Here is a 13,683-nt window from a genome sequence, read left to right as displayed (position 1 = left end):
ACCATGTTGGCGTAGCTATTGGCACATGGTGTGCCCATAGCTACGCCAAACAGTTGTAGATAGTACTTCTGTTCAAAAAGAAAGATGTTGTTTTCCAAAATAATTTCTATTAACATGCATAGAAAATCAATTCTTCTCATATCATACGAGCTATGCAGGCTTAAATAAGTCTTAACTGCCCCCAACCCATATGTGTGGGGTATTACAGTAAAAAGTGAACTGATATCCATAGATACCAGTAGACAGTAGTCAAGTTGTTGAAATGAACTACAAAAAGTCCTGCCAATGTCAGAGAAAAGTTGTTTTGTATCATTCAGTACATAGGATGAAATATTAACTATTGCTCTTAAATTGTTTTCAGCATATTTAGATATTGAATGTGTAGCCCATCCTTGACCAGACACTATCGGTCTGAATGGTGGATGATATCTATCTTTATGCAGTTTTGGAAGGCCCTGAATGAGTGGAACAACAGGATTTGTAACAGTAAAAAAAGTCCTCCAAAGACTTAGAAATCAAACTACTTGCAAAACAGTCATATAATAATGTAAATACCCAGCTACAGCATAATTCTATGTCATTTAAACTGATTTGTCTATATGCCTCTTCATCATTAAGCATTTCTTGCATAGAAGCAACATAATCTTCAGTATTAAAAACAGCAATTCCCTCACCTTTGTCCACAGGGCGAATAACAATAAATGCATCCTTTCTTAATTCAAGGAGAGCTGCCGGCTCTTCCTTACTTAAATTAAAGAGTCTATCCCTGTTGTTCTGACTTTTAAAGCTAAGCATTTCTTTCAGTTGCGTTTCACAAATATTGCAAAATACTTCTAAAACCGGATTCATATCTAGAACAAATGAGCTGGGTTTTTTAAAGTAATTAAAAAGTTCAGAATTGTTACTGCCAAATAAAGATTTCAACATAACACTGTGTGCAAAATATCTTGTATCCAAAACAATACTCGCAAAGTCAATGTCTGAAGCTGGAATGAAAGTCAAACCTCATTCATGATGTTTGGTTAACATTTTACTAGAAAAGTTTACTACCAGCGTTCTCACATCGTTGCCATGTTCCACATCCTTTTCAAATCTCTTCCTACTGCCCCTTCCTGGGAAGGCAGCCTTCTATTCCTCCCCCTGCTGCTGGACCGGCCCATTCTCGACGAATCCATTTTGTGAATGGGAGGAGGGGGGAGCCTGCATTAGTGTGGTTTGAACCATCTCCTTTTTTTACAGATTGAACAGCCGTAGAACTTTAATTTTGACTGTTACTAATTAAAACATTTGAAGTATGTGGCATTTCTATGACTTCTAATGCCTCTGTAGTGCTTGGAGCATTGCATTCACCCCTTCTTAAGCTAGAATTGTGATTCCGTGCTGTACTAGCACTTGCAGTCTCCAAGCTCAATACCTGTGAGCCAGGAGCATTTAAATTTGCATTGATATTAGTATTATGTGCCTGTCTTACTTCATTGCCCTTCGGCCAAGTAAACACGTGTCCATTTGAAATATCTCTTAGATCTCTCTCTCTCATTTTTTATTTTTCTGATTTATTAAGTGCTGTTCATGTGCAGTCACATTCTCACATAAATTAGAAAGCAGTCTGTCATATAACACTCACTGGAACAATGGACCTCAGCTCTTCTTGTTTGCTTCTTATGTCTGTCAACAATAGACTCTCACTAGGCTTGTGAAAATCAGTTAGAAGAGCCATGTATTTAAAGCTGGTTTCAATATTCAACTTTTACCAGCATTTCAGCAATTCAGGAAAGGTATCTGCTTAACAAAAAGTATCTCAAAAGGTTACTTTGTCAGCCAAAAAGTCCAAGGATGTTATCTATGGTCTTAACAAATGTGGGCAATGCAGTGTCTGTGATGTCTTGAGTGATAACCGGAGTTTTATGCATCCTGTAACAAGGCAAATTGTAAAACAAGGAATTTAATATACCTGGGTGTGTGTTTAGCTTGCCCTTCCTTTTATGTTGGCATGACCACTCGCTAACTGAAAGAGAGAGGGTCAGAGAGCACTTGGCTGCCATCAGAAATAATGAACCAGATAGAAGTGCTGTAGCCAAACATGCTATTTGTCCAGGGGGAATGCATTATTTTCAGTTTAAAGTTATTGAATGTATTTTTCAAGATTCAAGGTTGGGTGACATGAAAAATAAACTGGAACTGAGAGAGTTAAAATGATTATTGAGTTACAGGCAGAAAAAGAACCAGGGCTCAATGATAAAACATCGATTAAGCCCTATTTAAAAAAATATGGTTATATTGTTCATGTTTTATTAAAAACTTTGTTTTATGTACATATTTGGTTGATTTTTTTTATTTCAGTGATGAAATGTCAGTTTGTGTATTAGTGTTTTGGTTTGCAAGCTGTAGTATGCCTCAGGCTAGATACCTATTAATATGCTGTCTCCTTAACTTGAGTGTTGAGTAGATGTAATTAATTAACAGCAATTTGGTAAAGCTTAGGGAGTATATAAAGTGGTTTTAGCTTATGTTGTTTCATTCATGGTCTGAAGAAGCATCTATGATGTGAAAGCGCTAACCGTATTAAAGTTTTTTTTATATTATTTTGCCGTGTTTCTCCCTCTGATTCATTTTACTGAAAACAATTTGTTCGTTGGTGTGAGAGGGAGTTAATTCAGAGTGGCTACACTATTGACGTTTATATTTAAGTTGTTTTGAACCCTTGTGTGTGTGTGTGTGTATATATATATATATATATATATATATATATATATATATATATATATATATATATATATATATATATATATATTGTTTATATGTATGTGTGTGTGTGTGTGTGTGTGTGTGTGTATATATATATATATATATATATATATATATATATATATATATATACACGTCTGTGTTTTTATATATATATATATATATATATATATATATATATATATATATATATGTGTGTGTGTTTATTGGTAGCCCCCCTCCTTTTTGTTAATTTTATAGAAGAGACCAGGAAGATGTCATATTTCCCATTATAGCTATTTTTCATAGGTTTGTATTAGGCTAATGGCCCTGGAGCCTTTACAAGCCTAACCCATAGGATTACCTTGGCCTCATCAGCCATGATTCTCTATGTACTGTGTTTCTGTTATTGACATTGTAACAGGACATTGTTACTCTGTCAAAGTCATGAGAGCGCTTAGCTTTTGGGCCTCATCCATGTTGGTATTCTTAATGCCTTTCCCCATTTATGGCAATCCCTTTAAAGCAGCATGATTGAGATTCTAGCTATGTAAATAGATGACTTATGTCTCCAGATTGCATGTTGTAACTTTTGACGTCATGATTTTGGTCATGAAATCAGCAGTAGTTGCATGACGGTGCGTTTGGCAGTTACCCAAAAAAGCAGCACTAGTGGGTTATCACATTTACAAATAATATGTCATGCAACATATCATGTAATACTGGTAACAGTGCATTGCAACCGCAGTTTTATGTTTCATGTCAGCTTTATGTAGTGTAAGCTTTGCTTTCAGCAGTCAACAAGAGATGTATTTTTACAGTAAAATTGTGTTAAATTGATCAGTATGGAGGGTTGCCTAACTGCTATAGGATGCTGGATGACTGAAACACACTTTATTTTGTTAATTGCAGATGGATGCTTTGCGAAGGATTGAAATAGTGAAGGTCTTTGATGTTTTCAAAATGATGGATGCACTTCAGGACCTAAGGAATAATTTTCCAAATGAGGTAGGTGTTGTCACTGTCTTTAGGACATTGACTGCATGCCAAGTTTTATTATCAAATAGGCAACGTCTATATTTAGCATTAGTAAAATGTTATTATAATAATTTCAGACCTGGTTCACACACTTTGCTTCCTGTTCACAAAGTATCTTCTCTGATCAATTCCTGTGCTTGTCAGAAAGACTTCCTGTTGCTCATTTTATAAATTCTGGTTTCTGTGCAGAGCTGAGCTCCAAACCACCATGTAATTTACAGCCTGTTGCAGTACTCCTAGAGTGTCCATTATTTCTGTCTCCCTTAAACATGCACCATCCTTCAGTTGCTTAGACTATCTTGTTGTTGTTAGGCTTCCATTTATTGGGAGAATGCCATCTCACACATTTTTTACTGCTGTGAGATAGTTAAAGGACTTTCCAATATGTATTCACTTTTTAGACTGTATGGACTAAAGTCCATTGGGTTTTAGTCTTGTGAATTTTTTGGTAGGCTTTCCTTGATTATTCTTCTCTTCCCTTCCTGCTCTGGACTTCTCCATTTTCTTTCTGTGAAGATGTGACCTACATAACTTGAAATAGTACTGTAAGTAGTCTAAATTGGACAGCATTGCTTCCCTCCCTTTTTAGTTTAACATTATTCCTCTAGCTCTCATAACTATAATTTGAATGTATTTTTTATAGGTTTGCTAATGCATCTAATTGCTTTCCTTGATTTTGACTATTGGGTGTGTTCCATTTCTGAATTTCTGTCTCAAGTAAATCATTTTGTGTTTATTTGTTTTGCACTCCCTTTTGTTCTTTTAAATGTATCCAAGCTACTGATGTTTGCCGAAACCCAGAGTTGTCTTGGGGTTCTTTGCATTACTCCATCACAACCATTTTGCTGTATATGTTGCCAAATAGAGACTCATCCATATAGATGATCTGTGACGCTTTAAATATTTGAGTGGACTGGCTCGAACACTGAGTTCCGAGGTACCCTGTCTACTGATCTACTTTTTTTTTTTGAAGGATATTGATATGTCATTTGGCTTCATGTCAGTTGGTTACCATTTATCATACTTAGACACACAATGACTGTCTATATTTTTGTTTCCTCTGTTGAAAGGAAAGGTATAAAAACTTAATGCATTTTAATTAGCACCTATCCAGGCCAACATCTTGGTGTAATAATTTGTCAACATTAATGCCAGATTTGTATGATTAAGACTAAAGATCCTTTCCTCTTGCCGACTTAAGTTAAAACGCGTGTATGATATAGAAGTGTGGATGTGTGTTTGCATATATGTATGTTTTGTTGACCTGGTTTTTCAACTTTGCTGAGGCCAATTTTCAGTGGAGGCTAGGTGCACTGACTGGTTAAGTGACTTGCTGTGTTGCACATTAAGCAAGTAAATGCTGAGGAACTTGAAATCTGGATTACAGGAAGCCACTTATTGACATCTCATAGCTTTGATCATCTGCCACATACATTGGCTGTTGATATGAGTTACAGTGGGTGCTTTTTCAGAAATTACCCATAATGCTGTAAAACTAAGAGTACTTGATCTGAAAATACAGATAGTCAACAGCAAGAATCCATTTGGATACAAATCCAGAACACCATAAAGTAGTACTTAAGATGTGTAGAAAGATGGAGCCCTAACAGTGATCCTAGCAGCTGGGGCTGACTTAGCAGTTGTGGAACTGGATGAGCCAGGCAGGGGCAAGAGTGAAGCGGTGTGGCTCACTCACCACTGCTAGTGGGGGGGGGTGCAGAATTTGCATGCACTCATTGGGACAGACTAATGAGATCTTCCTTGTGGAGACTGGAGGGGCCGCCACTTATACTATGTGGGTAGGGGCAAGGCTGCTTGGAGGAAACGTCTGTTTTGTAAGTGAGGGGACACCTTCTGCGGACAGTCCATTGAATACATTTTTGAAGTACCTTGCCAGGTGTGCATGGCATGGGACAAGGAGAAAAGCTCAAACCACCCCTAATGGCTGCCTAAATGATCCCCTAGATTGGCCTTTTAGTAGTGAAGGGAGCAAATATGCTGATAGACCTGGTGAGGGTCTGATGGTTAGCATGCAGCAGAGGCAAAATTACAAAAAAAAAAAAAAGATTAAACTCTAGCAAAAGACTTTGTAAAAATAGTAGATCTGAAGTAGTTTACTTCATTTGGTCTTCAACCTGTGGGTACCAGATCCGTATCAGATCAGAGCTGGCAAATTCACTAGCATCTGCTCCAAGCTCCTCCCCTTACCCATAACACACCTGTACTACCTTCCAACCTCCAGATCTCATTTGCCGCAGCTTGCCTGAAGCATTGTTATCTCCTGAGCTCCGAGTTAGTGAGTGGGTTATTTGCTTATTAAGCAGCTTTTTTCTTAAATTTTTGAGTGTTAGGTGTTTAGTGTAGGTTCCCTCTCCTCCTCCCCTCGCTGGTGTGTCGTGTATTAGAAAATTTCCTGTAGTTTTAGTGTTAGTTTGTTAGAGTGTATTGCTTCCCCTCCCCCCTCAGTGATTTGTGTGCCTTGAGTGTGTGGTGAGTGGGGCTGAGTGGGAAATGGGTATTTTTTCTCCTTTTTCTTCTGTAGAGACATGGCTGACCCCAAGCCCGTCTTCAAAAGGTGCACTGAGTGTGGCCACAAATTGCCTCCAGCAGATGGCCACACTCTTTGTGTTATGTGCTTGTACGTAGCCCATGTGAGTACTGACTGTACTATTTGCACAGGTTTTAACAAGCGCACTATTAAGGATAGGAAGGCTAAGTTGGCCCTAGAAGGCCTTCTACCCACTTCTGAGGTGGCTGCCTCGTCCACTGTTTCGGTCACAGTGGCTGCTGTGGCCGCCTCTCCTTCCTCTCTTGCCCTTGCTTCTCCTCCCTCCCAGGCTGGGACTCTACCTCCCGTTTCTAAGCCTGTGGAAGTCGAGTGCAGAAGGGGCAGAGAGAAGGAGAGAGAGCATAATTCTGACAAACACAAGGCAGAGAAACACCACAGGTCTCCGGATCTTCCTTCTCCTCCCAACAAAAGTCAGGCTAGGATCCATGACTCCCCTCGGCTTTGATCTCCGAGGTTTTCCCGGAGCTGGAGGAGACACGTCCTCCATCTAGGGCCTCTGTTCCTCGACCCGCCAAGTCAGAGTCTATGGCCTCGTCGGGATCCAAGCATAGCCTATCGGAAGTTGACATGGATAAAATAATGAGGGGGTTCATTCGTACTCCGATCCAGATGGGGGCCTTGCCAGCCCTCTATCCCTCTGGAGGGGGGAGCTCGCTTCCTTTTTTCACACCAATTTCTCCTCCTCCGATCCGTCCACCGGGTTCGGAGTACTCTGTTCCGAGGATGACCTTAATCAGTGGGTCGGTGCCGACGGTACCTCTCTCCTCGATGCCGGGAGCTGCTTGGAGCATGTCTGATCTGACCAGTTCAGATCCGAGTGGCTGTCGGAGCCGGAGCTTGGGTGTCAGATCCGAGGGAGCAGAACTTTTTTCATCGTCTCCAGCGTTGTCAGGCCATGTTCCCTCTCTCAGAGCTCTGCCCACTTTGGGCCCGGCTCCGATTCTCATGTCGGATCCAGGGAGAGCGGTTTCCTTAATAGTACCCCAGGCGGCTTGTTTTCCCTCGGCATTCAACGTGGTAGAGAGGGTTCTCTCCACTGGATCGAGACCCTTGACTATTTCCTCAGATTCTGCCCCCGACTCCCTTGGCTCTGACTACGAATCCCATCATTTTACCAGAGGGGACAGCCCATGCTCAAGGAGCCCTAGGCCGTTTCCCCTGAGCAACAAGTGGCTTGCGAGTTCCCCCTGGAGAGCCCCACCGGAGACATGCCTTGCAAGCATACGTGTAAGAGGAGGCACTTGGACTCTCCCGTATCCCTCACCGAGGACACTGATTTGGATGATGGAGAAGGTTCCCCTAGGTCACCTCCCGAGGATGTCTCCTTTGGAGACATCATGGAAATCTATGCCAGCGGGGAGGTTGGTCCACCCCCAAACCTTCTTCTGATGACTCCATGTTACTGGAGGCTTTCAGCATGGGCCCATCTACTTCCTGGGTGTCCCCTCCCACAGATCCCCTGGTGGACCTGGTCACCTCGTGGGCCTGGAAGGAGCCGGACACCGTAGAACCAATCCCTAAACATCTGGACAAAATCTTGAGTCTACCATCAGATAGACCAGTGTGGAACAAGGGCACCCCTGTAGACGTTATTGTGGTAGCAGCAACCACAAAAAGGGAACTAGTCCAAGAGAGTTCCTCAGTTCATCCCCCCAGTGAGAGTCATGAATGATGGATGGCTTAGAGAAGTGGGTTTATGTGTAAGCAACTTTTTCCATCAGGGCGCTGAACTACCTGGCCCACGTCACGAGGCTACAGCGCGACCTGGTCAAGGAACTGGCTGAGTCTTCCCTTAAGTCCGTGTCGCAGGAGGACAGAGGCACATTCTCTGCGAGGATGGCCACTTTAAAAGCAGTTTCCAATATGTCCATGCGATTCCTCTCACATGCTACTGAAGGAGCAGCTGGGTCCAGCATGTCTCTGAGGCGCAACGCCTGCCTCAGACTATGTCAGTTTTCGGAACGTTTCAAGGCGTCTTTTCATAATGCCCGTTATGACAGCTCTACTCTTTTTGGTAAGACCATCAAAGAGACTTTGGACCAGAGTGAGAAGGATGGGAAGATGCTGTCTGCCGTCAGAATCCGCTTCTCTAACCCTCAAAGATTCTTTTCCTGGAATCAGAGAGAGCAAAAGAAGACGTGGTTCCGGAAGTCACAGTACCCAGAGGCAGAGGGGGACAGGATAGATGCCAGCCCAGAAGCAGAGGGGGTCCAAAGAATTTTGGGTCTCGGGAACCTGTCTCAGACAGGCCCGGACAGAAACCCTGAGGGATTGCCCGACTGCTCTACTCTGGAGGCAGTTGGGCGTCAATTGTCATTGCACCTGGCAGCATGGGAGTCCATAACATCAGACCGCTGGGTGCTTCAGATCATATCCAGAGGATACTCAATCCCCTTTTTGGTTCCTCCCAAACACCACCCATGCAAAGGGAGGCAGGAGTACTCCAAGCTGCTAGAGAAACAAGCCATCGAACCCATCCCCCCAGATCAGTCCGGATCAGGCATCTACTCCAGGTTCTTTTTGTTGCCAAAGAAAATTGGGGATTTAAGGCCCATTCTGGATCTATCTACCCTGAACCTGTCAGTTGCCAAAGAAATGTTCCGGATGGTGACATTACAGTCCATCATGCCGTACCTGCAAGAGAGCGACTGGATGTGCTCGTTAGACCTCCAGGATGCCTACTGTCACATAACAATGCACAGAAGCTCCAGGAGGTTCCTTTGCTTCTGGCTAGGAGTCCATCATTACCAGTTTCGAGCCCTGCCCTCTGGTCTCACCACAGCCCCCAGGGTGTATACCAAAGTGAATGGCGGTAGTAGCGGCTCACCTGAGGCTTCAGGGGATTCAGGTCTATCTGCACCTGGACGACTGTCTCCTCACTGCTCCCAGCAGGCACCTACTTTCTCAAACCAGGGATTATTTCTTAAGGCTTGCTCTTCAATTGGGGATTTCAATCAATGCATCCAAATCACTTCTAAATCCTGTCCAGGTGATAGACTACATTTGGAGCAAGGATAGATAAACTACAGTGCAAAATCTTCCTGACCACGGAGAGGGTGGGAAACCTGAGGATGCATGTCTCCCTGATCTACCGTTGTCATCTTCCCTCGGCAGAATCAGTGCTGTGGGCCTTAGGTTCAATGGCAACGACCATAACGGTTCTTCCGTGCACCCGGTTACACATGCGAGTACTGCAGTGAATACTAGCAGTACAGTGGCCCCTGTTGGATCTTCCATTATCATATTCAGTACACCTCAGTCGAGTCTGCAGGTTGTCCCTTCTGTGGTGGATGTACTCTCCGGAAATCTTGGAGGGACGACCTTTTGTTCCAGCCCCTGTCCAAGCCACAGTGACCACGGATGCCTCCAAACTCGGGTGGGGGGGGGGCATTGTTTGGGCAAGACAGTCCAAAGCCTGTGGTCCCCTGTCGAGACTAGATTGCATATAAACATTCTGGAGATGACAGCGGGCCTTTTGGCGTTGCAGGCCCCTCACCCCCTTCTTCCTGTGGGAACCATTACAATTCAATCAGACAACATGTCAGTGGTCTGGTACATCAACAAACTGGGAAAAAACAGATCTTAACCCCTTTGTCGCGAGGCCATGAGAGTGTGGGAATGGGCGATTTCCACCGTTTGCTTTTTCATAGCAACACACATTCTGGGATGGTCCAACATTCTAGCGGACAGGTTAAGTCGGACTTTTCTGATGCCTTACAAGTGGTCTCTGAGTCATTCAGTAGCGGAGCAGATCTTTCTGGAGTAGGGTCAGCCTTGCTGTGATCTCTTCGCATCTCCTTACAACGCGAAGTGTAGCAAGTTTTTTGCTGTGAACCCCCAGTCAGGGGAATCCCCCAGAGATGCTCTAGTCCATGCTTGACCTCCTGGTCTTCTGTATGCTTACCCACCAGTACCTCTTATTCTGAGGTTTCTATGGAAAGCTTGTTGACTGGGGGAACAAAGTGATCCTCACTTGCCCCATTTCGGCCTCGCCAGGTATGGTTTCCCTTCCTTTGGTCTCACCTTCTGACTCTGCCTTGGATCCCATTCAGGATCTAATTCACATCCATCGTGGGTTCCTCATCTGTACCTGGACAGTTTCAAGCTCACGGCTTGGCTGCTCCAGTTCCCACGATTGCTAGGACTCCAGGATTATCCTCTTCAGTCAGGTCTATTCTGGTGGCAGCTCATAAGTCTTCCACCAGGAAGATTTACCACAGCAAATGGAAACAGTTTTCCTTTTGGGCTTCTCAAAGGAGTTTAGATCTTTTCACTGCTCCTATTTCTGCCATTCTCGACTTCCTAGCCAATATTTTTCAGCAGGGAGCAAGCTCTTCTACTATCAACGTTCAATTAGCTGCCATCTCTCATTTTCACATGGGTGAGAATTCTGCCTCTCTGGCCTCTTCCAGACTGTGTTACACCCCCCGGTCAAGGAATCCTGTTCCTCCATGGGACCTTACTATGGTTCTTCAAGCTTTGTTCGCTCTGCCATTTGAACCTGCTGCAACCACAGATCTTAAGTTTTTGTCTTGGAAAACAGCATTCCTGGTAGCTATCACCTCTGCTAAAAGGGTTTCAGAACTGCAAGCTTTGTCCATTAAAGTTCCATATATGATTTTCCATAAAGATAGGGCTTCCCTTTGGACCAATCCATCCTTTCTTCCCAAGGTTGCATCACAAGTTAACATCAGTCAGACCATTAACTTGCCTGTTTTTTTCCCAGATTTTGCTAACAAAATGGAATACAGACTCCACTTGTTGGATGTTCATGGACAGTTACGATTTTATTTACACAGGACTAAAAACTTTCGTAAATTTGATCAATTGTTTGTGTCCTTCTCTAGACCCTTTTTGGGCAAACCAAGGTCATTTTTGGTAGGTGGATTTCCTTGTGCATCCTTCAGGTCTATAAGGATAAAGGTTTGTCTCCTCTGGGTCAGGTGAAAGCTTATTCCACTAGGTCAATGGCTACTTCTGCGGCCTTTTGGTCTAGAGTCTCATTGGATGATATGTGTTCTGCAGCTACTTGGTCCTCATCTCAAGAGGGATCAGTTTGTCAAGGAGTGTGAAAAAATGGTGAGTATGTTTCAATGTAAAGGTTACCCTGCTGGTTTAGTATCACAAGTTGTTAATGACATCAAAGATAGAAGAAGTAACGGGGATATAATTCCACTTATTAGTTCAAATTTGGGCCAAGGGGAGTTTGGGCCTGGAAGAAATAAAGGCAGGGACCGACTGGAGCTTGGTGGGGCTTTCATTACCCAGTTTTATAATGAGGCGGCCTCTATCGGGAATTATTTACAAATATTGGAACATTTTTTCTCTGTTCAAAGAAATGGCCAGTGTTACTGAGGTTAGACCCTGTACTGTGTTTAGGAGAGGAAAAACACTCAAAAATTATCTTGAACATCCTACCATTGATTATGGGCCAAATATTTAAAATAAAAAATGGAGTACCTAATAAGTGTGGCAATTGTCTTGTAGGATGGTGTTGGCAGGGGACTGGATAGAGGTTAATTACTGGGTCTGTAGGTCTAAGTTTCATTGTACTTGTAATACCACAGGGGTAATATATGTGGGCAAGTGCCTTAATTGCCAACATTTTTATGTTGGAAAGACAAAAAGGAAAGTTCAGCGAATGCCTGTATGAACATGGATTAGATATGAGGAAGGAGGATATGAAAAATGCACTGGCTAGGCAGATTAGTGCCAATATAGATCATTTTTTTTAATTTTTTTATTTTTTATTTTTTTGTTAGTGTGTTCAGAGGGATTATGGGGGGGGGGGCTTGGGAAGAAGAGCTTGAGGCCAAGGAATTAAGTTGGCAATTGAGACTGAATGCCACTGCCCCCCCTGGGTTTCAATGACAATTTATCTATAGCCAGTGCGCTTAAATTAAAATGTTATGTTGTATAGAGTGACTTCCCATTTTGTATTTTATGATTATGTTTTTTGATATGGTAGAAACAATATATTTTTATGGTCTTTGTATAAGGTATTTTTACATGAATATTTTGCATTTAATATTGTGTGTTGCTTTAAAGTATTTTACTCTTTAATTGAAGGGGAAATTTCATTGGGTATGAATTTGTGGGTTGGGTATATATATATATATATATATATATATATATATATATATATATATATATATATATATATATATATATATATATATATATATATATGGTGCTATACTGTGTTTCAGTGATTCTGATGAAGTTTTTTACGAAAGCGCTAAATCCTTAGAGCTTTGTGCAATATATTTTATTTATTCATCTCTTTCTGTTGTTTGGTTTGCCTTCCTGGTTGTGCTGCTACCTGCATTATTGAATTGTTCTTTCTAAATTTCCGAAATGAAGGAGAGTATATGTTGCACCTTTTGGACATTCACAGACAATTATGGTTTTATCTACATAGAACCAAAACTGTGTGGAAATCATAACAGTATGTCTCTTTTTTGGAATCAAAATTAGGGAAGCCAGTTTCTAAAGTGACTTTAGCCAAATGGTTAACTGATTGTATTACCTTGGTTTACAAAAATTGGGCTTGTGTTTACCAAAACCAGATTCCACCAGGTCTCTGGCAACTTCTTCAGCCTTTTTATCCAGATCTTCATTGGATGATATTTGTGCAGCTTACAACATGGGCTAATCCTCATATTTTTGTAGCTCCTTACAAATTGGATCAAGTCTCTAGGAGACGACCAGCCTTTGGCTCAGTGGTGCTTATGAATATCCTTTCCTTACAGTCCTCACCGGATTTAGGTATCTGGCGACTCTGTCCCAACAGTTGACGAATGAATGAAAATGACAACATCAGATAAAAAAGTTATGTACTCACCATAATGTTCATCTGTGTTGTCCATTTTCATTCTTCCTCAACTTCACTCCCTCCTTTTTTGACTTTTTGGAAGGATTGAAAGATGCTGGGGGGAACTATTGGTTAAGTTGTCTATCTCACCTTCGTTCTTGCTGGTTGGGATCGGAGCCGATCCTTGGCTCCAACTCGGCCATCTTCTATAGCTCGAGAGCTGTTTACTGGATCGAGGCTACCCCTTATCCCATGATGCCTAGCGATAGCTACCCAGATCTCGTTTGCCGCTTCAGCTGCGTGGTGTCGTTTTTCTGGCTCAGGCTTGTATAAAGTTTCTTTATAGAACTTTTTTTTACTAGAAATAGTCCTTTTTCTAGGGGTTATTGTTAACTGTTAGTCTTATTTTTTTCATTGTGTTAGCTAGTGTGTATTTGTAGCTTCCTTCCCCTCTATGTAGAACTTGTTTCACTTAGAGAGTTCTCCCCTTCCCCCCTCCTTATCCTTTTCTTTTCAGGTTAGCCGTTTAGGTTAGAGG

The 13,683-nt window shown here is 42.2% G+C and overlaps 1 protein-coding gene across 2 annotated transcripts in view; it reads left to right on the top strand.

Moving 5' to 3' along the window:
* RAD51D (RAD51 paralog D) overlaps positions 1-13,683 on the top strand; it is a 332,412-nt gene that overhangs the window by 176,931 nt on the left and 141,798 nt on the right. For both annotated transcript variants that reach the window (XM_044054143.1, XM_044054142.1), the window contains exon 6: positions 3,637-3,732. In XM_044054143.1, coding sequence (XP_043910078.1) covers positions 3,637-3,732 — 96 coding nt within the window. The remainder of the gene's footprint in view (positions 1-3,636; positions 3,733-13,683) is intronic.

The sequence above is a fragment of the Protopterus annectens genome, chromosome 13.part0, assembly GCF_019279795.1.
Source record: "Protopterus annectens isolate FY-2018-M chromosome 13.part0, PAN1.0, whole genome shotgun sequence".
In the NCBI taxonomy this organism is placed as follows: domain Eukaryota; kingdom Metazoa; phylum Chordata; order Ceratodontiformes; family Protopteridae; genus Protopterus; species Protopterus annectens.
The sequence above is the reverse complement of the archived record's forward strand: the minus strand, read 5'-3'. Positions and strand labels throughout refer to the sequence as shown.